This window comes from Pteropus medius, unplaced genomic scaffold (genome assembly GCF_902729225.1).
Source record: "Pteropus medius unplaced genomic scaffold, Ma_sr-lr_union100, whole genome shotgun sequence".
NCBI lineage: Eukaryota > Metazoa > Chordata > Mammalia > Chiroptera > Pteropodidae > Pteropus > Pteropus medius.
Window position 1 is genome coordinate 6,710,607 of NW_024340848.1, and position 18,565 is coordinate 6,729,171.

Genomic DNA, 18,565 nt, shown 5'->3' on the forward strand with positions numbered 1-18,565 from the left:
TCTATCTTTAATGTCAACTTCTTTAATCTCAGAATGCCAACAGACTTTTGAAACATTATTTTAGTAATCCTCTTAAGAGAGGATGCATGCGCCACTTATCTTTCGGAAATTCACAGGTTTTGTGAGTCACAGCTAGGAGGGAAGGATAGATAATTCTTTTGTACATCTGTAGCATCTGTCTACATTAGGACTTTCAAAAACTTTTCCAAATTATCTAATTATCCCTTTCACCATCTCTCGGAGGGACACAGGCAGGAGGTAATACTGATTCCGTTTCTTCAAGGAGTAGAGCTAATGATTTGTTCCACAATGAGGCAGCTTAGCCTGAAGCTGTATTCTCTAGAAACTTCTGTTCTGTTGGAAAGAGAAGACCTTGAGTGTCTTAAAATAATATTTTATCTCTCTAATTAAAGGTAGTGGCACGTAGAATGGCTTCACAAATACCTCTAAGTAAATGCAATTTCATGTGAATCGCTCCTTCTCTTGGCCAGTTAGAGCAAGCTTCACAGTGCTTCCCAGGGTATGTTTCCTGGAACACCCATCTTGTGAGAACCTCCTGGGGAACCCATGGCCAGATAATTTTGGGAAACATTACCTCCCTTTTGACAAGTCAGAACACACGTTGGCATGACGAAGCCCTGCTAAGAGACCTGTTTTAACCTTAACACATGTACTCCATTGCTTATGTAATGGCTGTTAGCCCCTGAAAATAATATTTTGTGGAAAGCATTTAAGAAACATCAGCCCAAATGGTTTTTTTTTTTTTCTTCAAATCTCCGTACTCAGAAACCAAAACTTCTAGAAAGACCAGACCATAGATTGATATAATTAGCTAATTCTTATCAAGCACCTACTTTCCCAGACACTGGCTTCTGTTTCCCTACCTTATGTATTTCATTTTCTCATCAGAGTCTATCTATGTGGTAAACATTTTTATTCCCATTTGATAGAGCAGGCAACTAAGGAAGGCTCAGGGAAGATCCTTTGAATGTTAGCATGGAACCGCTTGTTCTCAGTCCCATTTGCCACCTATCTACATACTTGCCCTTGGTAAATGCAACCAGTTTCAGACCTTTAAATACCATCTTCAGGCTAATGATTCAAAACTACATCTCCAGCCCTGACCACTCTGTGGAGAACCTTGATGTCCCGACTCTCATTTAACCTAAGCCACCGCTCCCCCAGCCTGCCTCTGCTACATTATCCCTTTTTTGTGTCTCCTCTTATTGCAAATATAAAACATTAAGGTACCCAGATCACCAGGAAAAAGGCTCATTGGTCTTTTCAGTGTAGACCTGGGCCTCAAGAGCCACAGAACTTTGTCTAACTATACTGCTACAAAAGCAAGCTCAGGAAAGCATCTGAGACAGTCCACATGTTCTGCATAATTCCTTTTGTCATCCACCATGTGAACTTCATGTTTTTATAATACATGTATCAAAGATAAAATTATAATTTTCACTTCGTAAATCATCTAAGTTATATGACAGATTTGTGCTATTTACGATATATTCTCTGCATGAGAATCATACTAGGGTTTTTAATCATGTCCAAGTTGATTCTCCAGCCCCTTTTCCACTGTTCACTTTAGGTCTGTAAAATTCTGAAAAACAGCTCTTGATTCCTAGGCCTGACACTTCCTCACTAAAGTCTCTCTTATGACAATTTCCTTTTCTAAGGGCTTAACAGAATCTGTGTTGAAGGACCTTCAAGATTCATATCTTGACAAGTTTTTATGTAGATTTCCCCCGGATTATGGGGTTAGTTGTTGTTTCCACAATAATTAGGAGTCACTGTGTTCTTCAGTTTGGATCATAGACCCAGCAATTTCTACACCGAAGCCGTCTTCAAAATCCAAATCTGATATAAAAATAACAGAAAGTTACTATGCTAAATCAACTAAGGCATATTCTGTTATAATTAAAACCCTCCTAAAACAATCAAACAAGTGGTAAAGTTTTCCATTATGATAAAATATCCTCTAGAACAATAATGTTCTTTCAGGGCATTTCTCGTTCCTTTGATTTAACTTAAACCAGGGAGCCAGATTTTTCCAAAGGGCAAATTAGGAAGGTCTGTTAACTCTTTCAGTGCCCAGCTTCAAGAAATCTCGGCCAGGCCATCAATATTGTTTTGCTTTAGGCATTGTACTTTTTAAAAGTCAGCTGTCATATTCAAAGCAATCCAAACTAGCATGCTCAGCAGAACCCTGGAGCTTTGGAAACGCTAATGCCCTCCATCAGCCATGACCTTGGCAGTGACCTTGCCACCAGGAAGGGATTTAGGCCCTAGGGAGGAAAGGGCCCACTATCGTTATCTCACTGGTTTATACCATCAACTTCTGAAATTGTGTGAGAGAAGAATAATCAATAGTGTGTTAAAACCAATCTCCAAGAATGCAAAGACAAAGTGCCTCCTGCTCTGCAAAATGCTGAGTTGTAGGAGAACTTTTGAATACAACAAAAGAGAAATTACCTGTAGTGGTAAAACTAAATGAATGGTATCTCAAGATGGAATTTGTCATTGGTAATGGCACTCAAGAGCTCTCTGTGTACTTCAGCAGAATCCCATAAAAAGCCTGATGAAAAATGCTTCTTTCAGAGTTAAACAACACAGAATCAAATTACAAAACCAGAAGGAATGCATTCTAAACATACACATGTAAGTTAAGAATTAGCTGACATAAATAGTACCAAAAAAGTATACTGAAAAAAAGTATCTAAGAGTAGAATCATCTCCTGTGTAGAAATGGGAGAAACATCAAGTTAAACTTTATCAAAATTTCCTGAAAATCTTACTATATTTCCTGTAATTTTAGTAAAGGTATTATTTCTCAATAAATAGCAGAGTACGAAGCTTCTGCTAAAAACAGCAAAGAGATATCCCCACACCATCCTGAGTGAAAACACTGTGGAAAAGAACTGGCAGTGTAGTCCCTAAGATCATTACAATTAAATGTTTGATTTCCCACAGCATTCTTAACTGTGACATGAACAGCTGTCAACAAGGAAATTAGAAGAAACTGTCATTATATGGACTTCATCAATATTTGCTTGTCCTATTTTCACACCACTGCTCAAGAGAATGTTTTCAAAGAATTCTTCCAGTAGAGATTTTCATTATTCAAAGGGGCATCACTGAAGTTTTTTCGGCATTATATGGTATACATAAAATATATTTGTCATGATAACAGGAATCCCAAATAGATATATATTGAATTCCAAATTCAAGTACATAAAAATATCTGGAACACAATTCCTTTGGTCCTGCGAACATCGTATGAAATAATTATTACATTCGTATTTTTAATACAAAAATCCCCCATATCCATGGGATATACTGTCTGAGACTCCCAGTGGATGCCTAAAACTTCTGAAAGTATCAAATCCTATGCATACTATGTTTTTTCCTATACATTCCTACATTTTCACTTAAAGGAAGCACTTCGAGCTTTTCTTTATCATATCTGAATTGCCAGCATCACTACTTTCAGTGTGTCAGGGCCATTATTAAGTAAAATCAGGGTTAATTGAACACAAGGCCTGTGACCAATCATCAGTGGATCTGATAACCAAGTCGAAGACAGAGCCTCCCCTTGTTTGAACTCGGCCAGGAACACTCATATAGAGCAACCCTAAATTTTGTCATTTTGTCACTCTATCCATGTCTGCCAAAGTGCATGAGTATTGATTTTGGGCTTACAAATGAATTTTAGTGAGTAGGCAAACTCACAAATATGGCATCTGTGAATAATGAGGATCGATTGTACGTGTTGAAAATAGGAATCAGGGCACATACTCACTCCATGTCTGTCTGGGTAATTCTTTCTATTATATTAGTGAGATCTGTTTAAATCTCAAGCTCAGAGTTTATTGAAAGTAAGAGTTCCATAAAAAATGTCAAAGCCATTGTATTGCACACTTTGGCATCATAATCTTAGGAAGAAACTCAATGTGTAACTTTCTTAACTTTTCAATGTTTCTTCCAGGTCTTTCAGGGATGCGGTCAACCCAAACCTGCACCAGCCCTCAGATCCGCCCGCTCAGCTCCTGAAAATTTTAATACACGGTTCAGGCCTTACAATCCTGAGGAAAGACCAACAACCGCTGCAGGCACGAGCTTGGACCGGCTGGTGAGTTCTCTCAGATTGATGGCCATCGTGGCTGCTTTCTGTTACCAAGGTTATTCTTCAGAAGATGTGATGGGAAAAAGTCATCTTACTCTTATATCTGCTCCTGGTCTTAATTAGAATATTGAAAAGTAATGAGATCTTCCTTTTAGGTCAAGAATTAGATTATTTAAGAATTCTTATCACCATTAATCCACTCATGCAGTGGCCAAATTTTCAACTTCATATTTCTTCTGAAATATTAATTTGAAGACTAAGTTACTATATCTTCCAGAGATATAATTATACAATAACACATTTCTTATTTATCTGCCAAAGTTATTTATTCAGTTATGATACAGTGTAACTTTATTGTGAATTCTCCTTATATGTAAAGTTGTCTGTTTGAAACACCTGGCCAGGAAACCTCAGATGAATATTACTATTATTTTTTTCTTTTTTATATGTCTTTAAAAAGTTAGAATCTTTAGATATATTCACTCTTTGATCTATTTAAATGTGTGTCAGGGAACCGAATGATATCTATCATCAAAACAATTTACTTGGAGAATACAACCATGAACATAGTAAACACAATTTTCAATGTGTTTTTTAAAGTCAAATTTTGCTATAAATAATGAAAATCTCATAATTTCATAGAAATATTGCCCAGTTATTTTCAATGCAATTTATACTATTTATAGTACTATAAACAGCTTATATACCTGTAATCGTAAGTGCTATTAATGCTTTGCCAATTATCTTGATGTAAAATTAGCAGATAAGAACCTTAAGGTCATAAAACATTTGAACCACATCTGAATATGTCATATAAACTCAGATCTCAAGGGTTTCTAGTTACAAAAATACTTTTGTAGTCACCATAATAAACTACTTTATCATTTTAGTTAATGTCTTTCTAAAGTGTAGAACTCATAAGATTAAATTGGTTGAGTTTGGCCTCAACTTAAGGACATATCAGCAATTTTCTCTATAAAAATCAGAAGTACTGACAGCATAAAGGCCTATCCACATAGTGCCAAGGTAAAGGGGTAAATGGCATTGTTAACCACTAAGTTATTAAATTTATTATATAAATATATAAATATATTATATAAATATATGAATTTATTATATAAATAAATTATATAAATTTATTACAGTTTATTAGCAAATAATTCCCCTTCTTTAGTGTAGGTTTTTAAAAAGAATTATCTGGATAATTGCTTCGACTTTTTATTTTACCTTGGTTATATTTATTCTCTATTCAGAGTTTCAGGAAAAATTTAAAATTAGTCACCCCTGTTTTTTCTTAAAAAATGCAACCAATTAGATTTTTCCAAACAGCTAGCTAGTTGTTTTAAAGAAATGATGGTTTCATAAGATTATGTTGTTTGGGATTTTACTTTATAAATTCCATTATATATCTGGAAACTTTTAACCAGAAGCACAAATGGTAAGTATGAGTTTGATCTCACTCTCTTTCTCTTTCTCTCTCTACTATTTTACTTGGCTCTAAAGTAAGTTATTAGAACAATTCAGATTTTCAGAATTGTTTATAAACTCTCATTTAAGAACTAAGACACAATTAAGGTCAATAAATTCTGAAGATCTGTACAACATTGTGCCTGTAGATAACAATACCATACTGTGGGCTTAAAAATCTGTTAAGAAGGTACATCTCATGATAAGTGTTCTTACCACAATAAAATAAAATTTAAAAACAATTCAGATACATTATACACTAAAATTACATTAAATTTGAACAATATAATGGTATCTATGACTACTAATTAATTTTTTCCCTTTGAAACAGAAGCACAGTTTTCTCTCCTTCCCAGGAGAAATGAATACACACACACACACTCACGCTCATGCTCATACTCACAAACAGAAGTAGAGCAAGGAAAGTATTTTTCTCAAGACAACAGTATTTATGCAATTTAGCACAACCTAAGTAAAGCATGGACACATTGAGAATGTCGCATGATGTTTAAAATCTGATCCAAAAGTTGAAATTTGAAACTTTTATAAAGGAACTTCATTGGTGATCTTCAAAATTCCCCAAATATAAAGGTCTTCAAGTGTATTGGCAAGTAGTAAACTAATTTAAGCTTTTCTATTTTGAGCACCCCCCCCCAAATCTTAATCAACTTTTTCTAAAAACAATTAATAATGGTTAATCATATAAACAAGGACCAGACTCAGTATATAAAGGCTGGATTCAGCATAGGAATTTAAATCAATAAGCCAATTTTATTCTAAAATGTTATTTGACAGCATATAGTACTTCCTTATAGGTGTGGCTCTAGGCTCTCTGAGGGAAAATGTCAGTTTTATTAATTTTTAATTGAATTGTATTCTGATTCCTTCCTAAATTGTAAGAATTAGTGATTTGTAATTCACAACCAGCCATAAACCTACCTGGAGCTACTTTCCCAGCACCTAAGAGCAAGGGGCTATTTCCACATTAAAAAGAGCCATACAAGGTTATTCTTGAGAAACACTAGTGAGACCGAAGCTAACATCAGGATCTCTGTTCGCAGCCGTTGGCTCTCACAAAGCTTTTACTCCCTTTGCAGATTCAACATAGATCTGAATAGTGGAAAGGTGAGGGAGTTGCCTTGGCCAGACTGTGCTGTGCGACAGTCAGACAAAATCCTCTTCAAGATAAATGCATTGGTGAACTCTCCTGATGGGTCTGCTATACATTACATACAGCCTTTTTGACTGTTTATAAACAAGTCTCATGTTGCCTACTCCTGTTTAAATTTTCCCCTAAAAAGATGTTTCTTGAATATTTATAAGAAACATATGTCTGAGAAAAGGAGAATAACTGGAAAAAACTTCCCCTAACTTTTCTGAGTGTTTCAGCAGAGAAAGTTCTTAAAAGGACAGCATCAAAAGAATCTTCCAATCACCCACCCCTTTCACAACAGTTGAAAATAACTATAAAGCTCTCAGAGAATTGCTTCTTGCGACCATTTAAAATTAGTACCAGTGGTGTTAACTTTGGGATCTGTTGGTAACTATTCTTATATCAGTTATCATAAAACTATTTTATATGAACTGGTGATTGTGGGGTTTTAAAAATAAAGCCCCTAACACCAAACTGGGTAAACTGCTGCTAAAACTTGTATAAAATAATTGAAAACAAAACAAAATGCTCTCTTAATAATACATTGATTCCGTCATTTAACCTCTATTATATTCATAAGGAACGTGTACATCCTTTTATGTCACTAGGAAACACTTTCATTTGTTTCTGTGTGGTGGAGGTTAGCGTTCCATTCCGCTAATGTTATATGGACATAAAAAAGCAGTTTAGGTTGTTAGAAGCTTTCAGACGTGCTACCCAAAAGTTATTTTTATTATTCAATAATGAATGAATATATTTATATAAATTCAGCTGCTGATGGAAAGCTGACTCAGCTCTTTCTGCCAGCAGCCATGATTTGTTAACTAATTTGGTTAACAGTCTGGTGCCACCATCATGGTGTCTCCTTGTACCAACACTCAACCTAGCAGAACTTCTGTCACAGCCCAGAGGTGACTATTAGCATAAAGGAAGAGATTAGTTCTCTTCCTTTTTTTTTTTTTTTAACGATATAATCAAAGTAATTTGATTAAAACTATAACTTTTTAAAGAAAGTTCCACTGGAACATCACTGGAAGTACAGAATGTAAAAATAGATCAACACAAAAATAGCTCAATTTTTTAAGCATACAGTGGTATTTCAGATTATCTTTTGTAAAATGCAATTAGTTGTACAGCTCAGAAAATTAGAGCACAACATGCTGTATGGCTCCTGAACACACTTGGGCAGGGAATGTCTGTTACTTACTGCAGCTGATTCATTAGAGCAAAAATGTACTTAAAATTGTGTATCTTAGAGGAATATATTTTATAAAAGTAGATTAAAAAAACAAAAATAAACAGACTTGGAAATTAATTTAGCAAGTTAGTGATGATTTAGACCATTGAATCTCCATTAAGTACTCAACATTGTACTGTGTGTGCAGACTTCTTAAATATTTACTGGTCGTTCTGAGGGAGTTTGGGATGGGGGTGGGTGGAATGCTGGCCTACAAAGCTAAACGTTATACCTGTGCTGTGCTATTATGTATAGAATAATCTCTCTTTCTTTTTCCTTTAAATCTGTTTTCCTCTTGCTTTCCAGAGGATTGTGTGGAGGACAATGCAACATAGTGTAAGCTTTGGTCTTATTCTTTCTCTCATCCTCATTTGTCTTTGTAGTCATTTGGAAAGTCCCTGGGAAATTCCACTTCCACCCCCCTACCCCACCCCTTTCCAAAGTATCTAGAGAGCCAATTGAACATGGTGCATGACCAATGGGTTTAGTAACCTCCTCTCTACTTGCTTTATGACTAACAACAATTTGGTATTCTTTCCCAATGGCAAGGTTTCATAATCTAAGCTTTGTGTAAAAATATCTCGTTTGGTGGCTGATTTAAATTCTATCGCAATATTCAGACTGTGTGTAGTCTGCCTGAAAAACTAGCTCTACTCTGATAGAATATATTGGCTTTTTCTTCTTGTACTGAGTGAATAATTACCTAGCTGATAATAAAAGCAAACATTAGCTCTCGTGTCTAAGGAGTTAATTTTTCCATAAGCTCAGACATAGAGAATTGAGGGGGTTAAGAAATGGTTTGTGGTATAGGTTGTTTACTTTTTTTCTTGCCTGAATTTATTGATATCTTTTAGAGCATTTAGGGAGGGAGCATTGGACATTTTTCCACTACGAAATTGGTTTGTACTGGGGCTGAAGATAAGAATGCCAAGGTTCTCTTACCTGACTTTATATATTAACCATAATAATCATATAGTTAAGTTATCTAATCTGGTTTTTCATAATACCATTCCATGCTGGTAATAGCCCATAGTAAAGACCTACAGAGCATTGTGCAGCCAGAGAGAAGGTGACAATCACCAGATGGGCACATATTTATTCATGCAGCCCACATGTAACGTCATGGTGCTACATGTCTGCCTGGCCTTAAATTCAGGCCATGGTAACATTATATCTAAAGTTTCTTCTTTAAAATTGTTCCCTGAGTGGTATCTCATTCATCATTCCAGCTCTCTGAGCCCAGAACATTTTGGATGAGGTGAGAAAGTTAAGAGGTAAATCTGGAACAGGAATACCCTAGGGAAAGACCTTGAGGAAGGAACAAGGGAAACAGATAGCTTAAGGTCGCCTGATGCTAAATGGGAAATGGGAGGAGAAAACATCATGAGACAAGCCAGAGTTCATTAGTTTTGTCCGACTGGTATAACTAGAGCAGCTCAGCCCAGGTAGTATGTGCCTGCCATTCCCAGCACATTCTCATGATAACTGCAGATTTCCCAACAGTAGAAGCAATCCAATATCCTTATCTAATGTAGTTTCCCCCAGAGGACTGACTTCCTTGAACATATTAGAATGAATGTAAATCTTAAAAGCTACCCCACCTAACCCATCTGCTGGATTTTCCTGCTTGCCTCTTACAATCTTCTATAGGCCAACAAAATTATTGGATATGATTGGATATGATTAAAAAATACAATACAACTTCTTAAAATCATTGGTATGCTATTGGTGAAAATGTATTGTTAATATTATTGCATATAGATTTAAGTACTTGCAAAATATCAAGTACTTGCAAAATACTCTTTATTTTATCATTCTGAAACAAAATGAACAAAGCAACTCACATTCTGGCCTCATTTTCTGCCTGATGATTAATACCAGTTTCAGAGTAAAGTGCTGGCCATAAAAATGTTCGTCCATGCCTCTTTGGGGCCATTTTGGTGTGATTTAGGAAGTCTTAGTTGTAAGGATTCAGGAAACTGTCTGTTGTTCATTTTAAATTGCCGTGGCATTTCATTGTCACCTCAAAGGATTCTGCATCCGGCTAAATCCACTATTTTGCATTTCAAAAGGATGTCAGGCTGTGTTTAAGAAACGACTTTACTATCTAGAGCCTCAGCCACTGTCTTTCACCAGGGTGAAACTGGTATTTTCCACCTTCCACCTCAATATAGACACATTCTCTTTCTCTCTCTCTCTCTCTCTCTCTCTCTCTCTCTCTCCAGTCTTTGCTGGCCCTAACGGAAAAAAAAAATAAAACCTCAGTAACAACAGTAGACCAGATTCCCTACTTTAATTAGTTTTCTAAAGATAAATGGGTCAAGGCCAGATTGGCTTCCAGCCTCTGCTGCAGCTGAATAAATTATGCCCCATTCTCCCCAGCAAACAAACAGCTATTGCTCAACCCACTTCAGATTGTGAACTGCCCAGTCTTGCCTGAACCTGCTTTATCTATTTGCTGCAAAACCCCACCGAGACACCCCAGTCTCATTTTCAGTGAACCCTTGGTAGTAACAGGAACAAAATACAGTGAACTTTCAAAGCAGGGAGAAAATACAAAACATTAAAACCAAACCACCCAACTTATTCTGTCTCTGTTTCTGGTTTCTACCCTTCTCCAGGCAACCTCAGCAGCATGTGGGAACAGACAGAGTCATCTGACACAAGTTTCTTTCCATTTAGGAGGCTTGTGGTTGATGAGGCCCAAGAGGCGACTATCTTAAAATATACATATAAAATGATGGCTTATCTCCAGGACATTCTGCTTATTTCACAGGCTTGAAGAATGAACAAATCTAATTCAATGATATGCATGGTTGGAAACCTGGGTGGGATACCTGCTCCTCATGTGAAATTTTCAGCTCATGCCCAGTGGAAAGTGGGCTATTTTTACCTTGGGAAGCTATTATTTCAGGCATGTGGAAGAATAGTGAAGATAGGGGAAGCATAGACCTCTCTTTCAGCTCAGGCAAGGCTGTGTTTAATTGCATTGGGTTATATACTACAGGGAAAAAGAAGAGGAATAGCCACGCTGGCTACAGAATTCCCTGGGAGATGCTGAAATTCATTCCACATCACTGCCTTAAGACACATCCAGAGAATCATAATGGTTTCCAACAATAAAGTCATGCCACATATTTTAAATGGGGGAAACTTTTGCACACCTTATATTAGATATAAGTGGTCTAAAATCATTTTTGCTTCATTTTACCTACAAAACCATTTGCAACTCTGTGTTAAACTCCCCTTTGTCCTCAGAAACATTTAAACGAGAGCTTTGCTGACCTCTATGTCATAAAAGTGAAACGTTACACTTTTAAGATCCCAAATATGGCTATATAGGTTTTATATCTATTTTATGGAATATTGATATGCTTATTTTTCCCTTTAAACTTGAAAATTTCTTTCAGAATTCCTAGACTTCCATAAAACCCAAATTGATGCATTCTATAGGTATCAGTCAATCAACAAATGTGTTTATTAGTTCTTCTCTATTGTATAGCACGTAATTGAACTAACAAACATGTACAATCTACATCATAGCATGTCGTTAGTGCTAGCATGATTGAAAAGGCAAGAATTACTGTTTACAAAAATATATATTGCTTATTAAACCAGTTAGATACACTGTGTCTCTTCCAGGGAATAGTATCTAGTACAGAGCCTCATAAAACGTTAGTATACAGGAAAGAGGAATTTGATTTTGTAATCTAAGGTAGACTACACCAATAAATAATATGTAGAAGGTATATTAACAAATGAATCATCATTGACCAAATGCAAACTGAAAACATTAAACATCTGTAGCATCTTCAATATAGCCGTATCTAATAGCTCATTATCCCATCTTATGCCAGAACTCTTTGCCCATATCTTGAAGAAATTAAGCAGAAGCTTTGTTCTCAGTCCTGAACTGATCAGATGAAAAAGTCCATCTTCACATTCATTCACAATATTTGTCCTTTATTCAGCTATGTAATAGGTGTTTTGGTGAGTTGATTATGAAAGCCTGAATACACAAGCCATATTCCACTGCTTGAACCGTACCTTTTAAAATATGTGTTCATGAGTGGTGTCACTTGACATAGACCTTTTATTAAATTATTAAACAGCTTTAAGAATCTTTTTCTTGTCATGGAAAATCTGCAGTAATTTTTTCTCATAGCTATCTGAGATATTCACACCACAACTCCCAAATGTGATGTTCACACTTATGAGAGAGCTGAAGAAATAGGATATTTCATAAATACTGGTTATGATGTATTTGTCGTATAATCAATCAGCTTTTAACTGGCTCTGGGGCCTATGGAATACATTTTAAAGTACTGGGAATTTGGCTATTCCCGTAACATACTTGGACACTCTTTACTGTTAGCAATAAACCTTAGGCATAAACATTGTAGAGAAAATTAGATGAGAAGAAACCTGTTTGAGTAAAAATTGACTTCCCTTCATAAATGTTAAAGGTAGAAAGATATCTGCAATACACAATAATTTTATTACTTAAGCTCATTCATGGTCATTATTATCAAAGGCTCTGACTTCATGAGTATTTTCTTACTAAGAGACTGGCCAAGCTATTTTTAAAAAGGCAAGTTGACAGTAAATGAATGAAACAGCAGTTGCAACAAAACCACTATTTTGCTGGCTCACAATTTTTTGGAAGTTGGGTTGTGTAATATCTTTGGATGCTCTTCCAATACTGTTTTGATCTGGACAGGACAGGTTAGGCAATGCAGCACCCACAAACAATCACCCAAATGGCTCACAGCAACATGTGTTTATTTCTTGTTCATGCCAAGTGCCCATTTTTGGGTTGGCTGTGGGTCAACTACACATGATCATCACCCTCACTCCAGGATGCAGGGTGACAGGGCAGTCATGATCTGGAGTTTTGCCTGCTGTAGTGGCAGGGGAAATAGAGAATGTGGCAAAAGGTGGCTACTAAAGTCTCTACCTGAAAGAGGCATAGCACACCATTTACATCTCATTGGCCAAAGCAAGTCACATGACCAAGTCTACAGTCAAGAAGGCAAGGGTGTGTGTCCCTCTGTGTGAGAGAGAGTAAAAATAGACATGTTACTGAGATGTAATACCATCAACCACAAACACATTGACCAAGCCGAGATTTTTAAATTAGAAAAATCTATTTCATTATTCTCTCCAAATCTAAGACAAACCTTATTTGAATAAAAAGAGAAAAATCCATTATTTATTCAACAAATATTTACTGTGCACTAAAATGAACCAATTATAGGTGACTAGAACATAATCATCCGGTTCACAACACTTTGGGGGATGACAGAGAAAACTAGTTATAATTTAAATAAGACCGTGTTCTGATAAAGGTTGTATTTTAAATATTTTAGAATTCTAGGAGAACTCTACATCCTTATTACAGAGGGAGTGTCTACATTGCCCTAGAAAACCAGCATCTCTTTCCAAGCCAGGTTGATTTTTAACATCGATTTTACCTACCTGAACTTTGCATTTGATCATAATTCGACCAGAGCAAAGGAGTTGTACCCCAGATCTTAAGACAGTCTCAGAGGAGAATATAGAAGCTGTTGCCAATGAGTAGGAGAAAAACAGCAATAGAAAAACAGAATGAGCAAAGACTTTTTCATTACTGGCATTTAAACATCTTTCAGATCCATACAATACATATTAAGTGAGGCTTCGATATTGCATACAGTGAGTACTGCTGTTGTAGGACTCGATGTCATGCTTCCTTAGGCAAAGCAGTTTTTCTGCTCTTCTCTTTTCTGGGTCAACCTAGTTGGAGCAAATCAAATTTTTCTCCTTCTATCTTTCTTTCATTCATCATCATTTAAGATCACCAAGAATTCGCATTCTAGAACCCGTACTTGTCTCTTTTTACAGTATCTTTTTATTTCTGAACATCACTCATGAAGGAGAACACTTTTCACAGTTAATCAGAGAAATTGCACAGGCTGACAGCAACAACAAACATTGATTGTGATGATAGTCTCAAGAATGTGCGTGCCATTGGCTTCTATGTGGACTTATTTGCAAAATCGTAGAGCTCTGATTTAGCTGTAAGAAAAATTACAATATAGATTCATAAATTATTTATATGCAATGATGCAAGAAAACAATGACTTTGTAAGTTTTATTCTAAGGGATTTTGACCTAAGAAAACTGCTCAAAGCGGCTGGCGTTCATTTCAGTGAAGAACACTCAGCTCTGCACTTAAAAAGTTGAACATTTCTTTTGCTTGCTCTTTGCAGCTCCTTGAGTGCTAGAGAAAAGGGGTAAACATGAAACAGCTAGAACAGGTCTGGGAAGAAAACAGTTAAGTCAGCAAAACTGCCTTAATTGATCTCCACACATAAAATCCAAAAACCCAGAGGTTATGTTTAGTGCGAAACACATCTTCACGAAAATGTTTCCAGTTGCTCAGGAAAATCAAATCTTCTTTATATAACAATCTTCAAGGAACCAGAAATATTTCATTGGGATTTTAATGGTGTGAGATCAAGTAAAAGAATCTTAGTCCTCTCTTTTATCAAAAATAAATAAAATAAAATGCTCTTTATAGTATTTTCATTTTTATATATAAAAAAAACTTTCCTTCTCCATGACTTTGGAGGGTGAGAAGTAAAATGAATCTTTAGGAATATTTTTTGAAAAAGCTGACTTTGGATAATTTGATCATAGTATAAGGAAGTAGCCTGTATGTGTGTGCATGTGTGTGTGTTTATTTTTTAATTATGATACACTTCTTTTGGCCAGTAATAAGTGAACGACCCAGAGATTATTATAGTTATTTATCAAATTGTAGCTGAAGCGTGATACTTTCATATAAATGTCTGTGATTCATCACTACTTCTTAAAATTCAGAGACACAAAGTTGTGAAAGAAAAGTGACCACCAATTTCCAGGTCGTCCTCATCCCTCGCATCATATCCTGGCCTCAACTTTACCCTCCCACGGAGACATGATTGCGATGAAAGTCTCAAGAATGTGTGTGCCATTGGCTTCTATGTGTACTTATTTGCAAAATCGTAGAACTCTGATTCAGGGAGAGTAGAAGGGAGAAGCTAAAATAAGATGACCCTTTTCAGAACAATCTTTCAGTCATATATATTTTCACTGATTTTGGGGGGTTGGCTTGTTTAATTAATTACTTAAAGAGGTATTTCACTATGCAGGAAGATTTATCTGTTCCTTCTTGTAGTTTTTATTTTTATTTTATATATTTCGAGTCTACATTTATAGTTACAAGTTAATCTTCCTTGAAAATTGGCTCCTTCGTTATTATATAGTGATTCTCTAGTAGTAGTAATTTGCCTTATTCTGATTTAACATGGTTACACCAAATTCTTTTTTTTTTTTTTTTTAGTTAATGTCAGTGACATATCTTTTCTTACGTCTTCACTTTCAACCTTTCTGAGCCCCTCCTTATGTTTTAGATGTTCCTCTTATAAACAATACATAGCAGGATTTATATTTAAATCCAGACAACATTCATTGTATTTTAGTTCATTTAAATGTATAGAAATACCAATATAGTTGTGTTTATTTCTTCCATCTTATTTTGTGATTTCTATTTGTCTCATCTTTTCAGTCTTATTTTTTTCTTATTTCTTATGGATTGAAGTTTTTTTCTCATTCCACTTTTTTCTTTTAATGTTTGGACTCAAAATACTTTACTTTTTATTCTTTTAATGGTTACTCTGAAATTGTATCATGTCTTCTAACTTAACAAAGTCTGAGTTTAATCAATCAATCAGTACCTTTACCCTTAACAGCACAAAAATCTTAGAACATCTCCACTTTGATAATCATTCTCCCAAATTATACGCTTTGTTATTGGATAATTTAATTCTATCTTGTAATTTTTTTTAATCTTACAAGACTTTAGATTATTAGTATTTTTATTATTTCATATTGGGATTTTTATATAGCATTAACTATACTTTATGCTTTCTTTAGTTATCATTTCTTCTTGCATCAAACCATCCATCAGGAATCACTTTTCTTGGTCTGGAATTCATACTCTAAGATTTACTTTACTGGGGGCTTTGTTTGAAAATGTCTTCGTTTGCCCTCATTCTTGGAAGACATTTCTGCTCAATATGTAATTCTACATCTACAGTTATTTTCTCAGAGTACATTGCTGCTTACATTTCACCAACTCCTGGCTTCCATTGTTTCTATTGAGAAGTCTACTCTCAGCCCTCTTTTTGTAAGCAAACTGTATTTTCTTTCAAGCTGCTTTTAAGGACTTCTTTGTTTTTCTGTAATGTTATCATAATGTATCTAGTTGTAGAGTTCTTTTTAAACTTATTTTGCTTAGAATTGATTGGGCTTTCTGAATCTCATGATTGGTCTCTTTCATTATTTTGGAAAATTCTAAACCATTATCTCTTCGAGTATTGCTTTAACCTAGTTCCCTCTTTCTGTGCTCTTATTGCATAACTGGTTAGACATGTCAGACTTTCTCACTCTATCCACCATGTCCTAACCTTCCTTTTTCTCTTGCTACATCCAGGATAATTTTTTTAGCTCTACTCCTCAGTTTATTAAATATCTCTTCTGTTGTATGTACTTTGCCATTAAATCCGTCAACTGACTTTTTAACTTCAATGATTGTATTTTTCATTTCTAATATTTATTAGTCTGTTTTCAAATATACTTTGTCCTATGTTTAATAGTATCTTACTCCTTATTCATATTTCTAAATTCTACCTTTTTCTATCTTTGAACATATTTATTTTATACTTTGTGTCTGATACTTCTAATATCTGAAATGTTTTCTAGTCTCAGCTGATATTTCTGCTGGCTCTTGCACATGGTTCTTTGTCTCCTTGTACATATTTTTTGTTTGCTTGTTTATTTGTGAATTTATATTTTTGTGGGCTTATATTTCTTGAAACTTATGCGATAGAAAATCTCTGTGGCCTGTGGTGAAGGATAATTATATTTCACTTTTATCTAAGGATTTAACCCTTTAGAATTCCAGGTTTCTGTGATATAGGATGATGGCCTTAGGGAAGCCCTACACTTTAATCTTCTGTCCCTTGCCCCACCCTGCAAATAGATCAAAACCAAAAATTTAAGTCATCTGGGTCTCTAGGAAATGTCCTTAAGTCAAAAGCTAACCTCAGTACTCTTTTTTTCTTTTCTGGCTTCCTAGTTTCACTTAGTTTTTGACCTTTGAAAATTTCTTACTTTCTTGCCAACTCATCAATTTCTTTAAAATATGTTTCCTATATTTTATGTAGCAGTGTTGATTTTAGCTGGAGGGTCAGTCTGAGGATTGAGTTTTCTGCACTTCCTTAGAAATGTGCAGAAAAATATACACGCAGTTACAACAAGGTAACTTCCTCAGCCAGCCGTGTGTTAAGATCTTCTGACTTAGTGAAGCATCATACCATTTTGGATCAAAACATTGGAATAGTTATTATTGGAGCTCTCTGTTTCTAGTAATTATTCTAGGAAGCTCTGTTCTGCTGCGCCATGCGGTAGTTGCATGCTCTAACCTCATAGTCAGAGTTTGGTCCTGTTCCAGTTCTATCCCTAAACTTCCAGCCTGTAAGGTCAGCTGCCCCATTTCTGCAACTAAAAAGCCTCTCAAGCCTGAGCCTGCTGATCCCACCTACCAAAAGATGTCACATGTAACCAGATCTACTGACTTTTAGAAAGGCAGACTCAGGTACACCCTTCACCTTGTCTCCTTGTTAGCTCCTAGAAAGATGCTCCTCCTTATACTTACGGACCCAGGTTGATAAGGCAAAGGTAATAGTGAACATGCTGGAGAGCTACCTGACCATCTCTGGGGAGTCATCCACGGGCAGTGGGCCTCATACAACTGCTCAGTACCATTTATTCAATTGTTTTTGTGGAACATTATGCTCCAAGCTATGGTGATTCCTATGTTTTCAACCCAATTAAAGTTAACATTTCATAGTATTTCATTAATAATAACAGCACTAATAAGAAAAATAATGCAATTTTTTAAAATAAATAAAAATAAATGAAATTTTTTAAAGGAAAGAAAAATAATATTCTAATACCATTTTTCTTAAAAGAACAAAGCAATTTTTGGAAAGAGATGCGTTTACCAGGGTTGTGGGCACCCAGGTGATGGGTTCCACCGAGCTGCAGCGCTGACCCTGCACAATCCGCATGGATGGACCTCAGAACCAGAGCACTTAAAGCTCTACAGTTGGCCTTTTTTTTTTTTTTTTTTTCCAACAGAACATGGAGAAATATGCCCAGGCTAAAATGTGGACCTGCTGGGCTAGTGCCGATACGTGTAAAGTGCTTGATATAGTAATGTAGGCCTGCTCGATAGGCTTACACGGCACACAAACACGTTTCATTCATTCATTCACTGCCTCAGACCGACAGAGGGTAAGCACAGGCAAAGTAAGTACGCAGTGTTGGGCCTCATAAAGCCTGTATCTGGGTGGTGCAAATGAGGAATACAGGACAGAGAAAGAAGCCAACCCCACGTGGAATAGTGGTGTCTATGGCTTACCTTACTCCCCCTGTCTCTTTTGCCCCATGTAAAGAATGCTCAGCACCCCACATGTTACACAGCATAGGTGCT

General features: G+C 35.8%; 1 protein-coding gene across 1 annotated transcript in view; it reads left to right on the forward strand.

Annotated features, from left to right (window-relative positions):
- Positions 1-18,565, forward strand: part of GPC6 (glypican 6) — a 984,775-nt gene that overhangs the window by 892,896 nt on the left and 73,314 nt on the right. Inside the window, exon 6 of the mRNA XM_039837677.1 lies at positions 3,989-4,132. Within this exon, the coding sequence (XP_039693611.1) occupies positions 3,989-4,132 (144 nt within the window). The remainder of the gene's footprint in view (positions 1-3,988; positions 4,133-18,565) is intronic.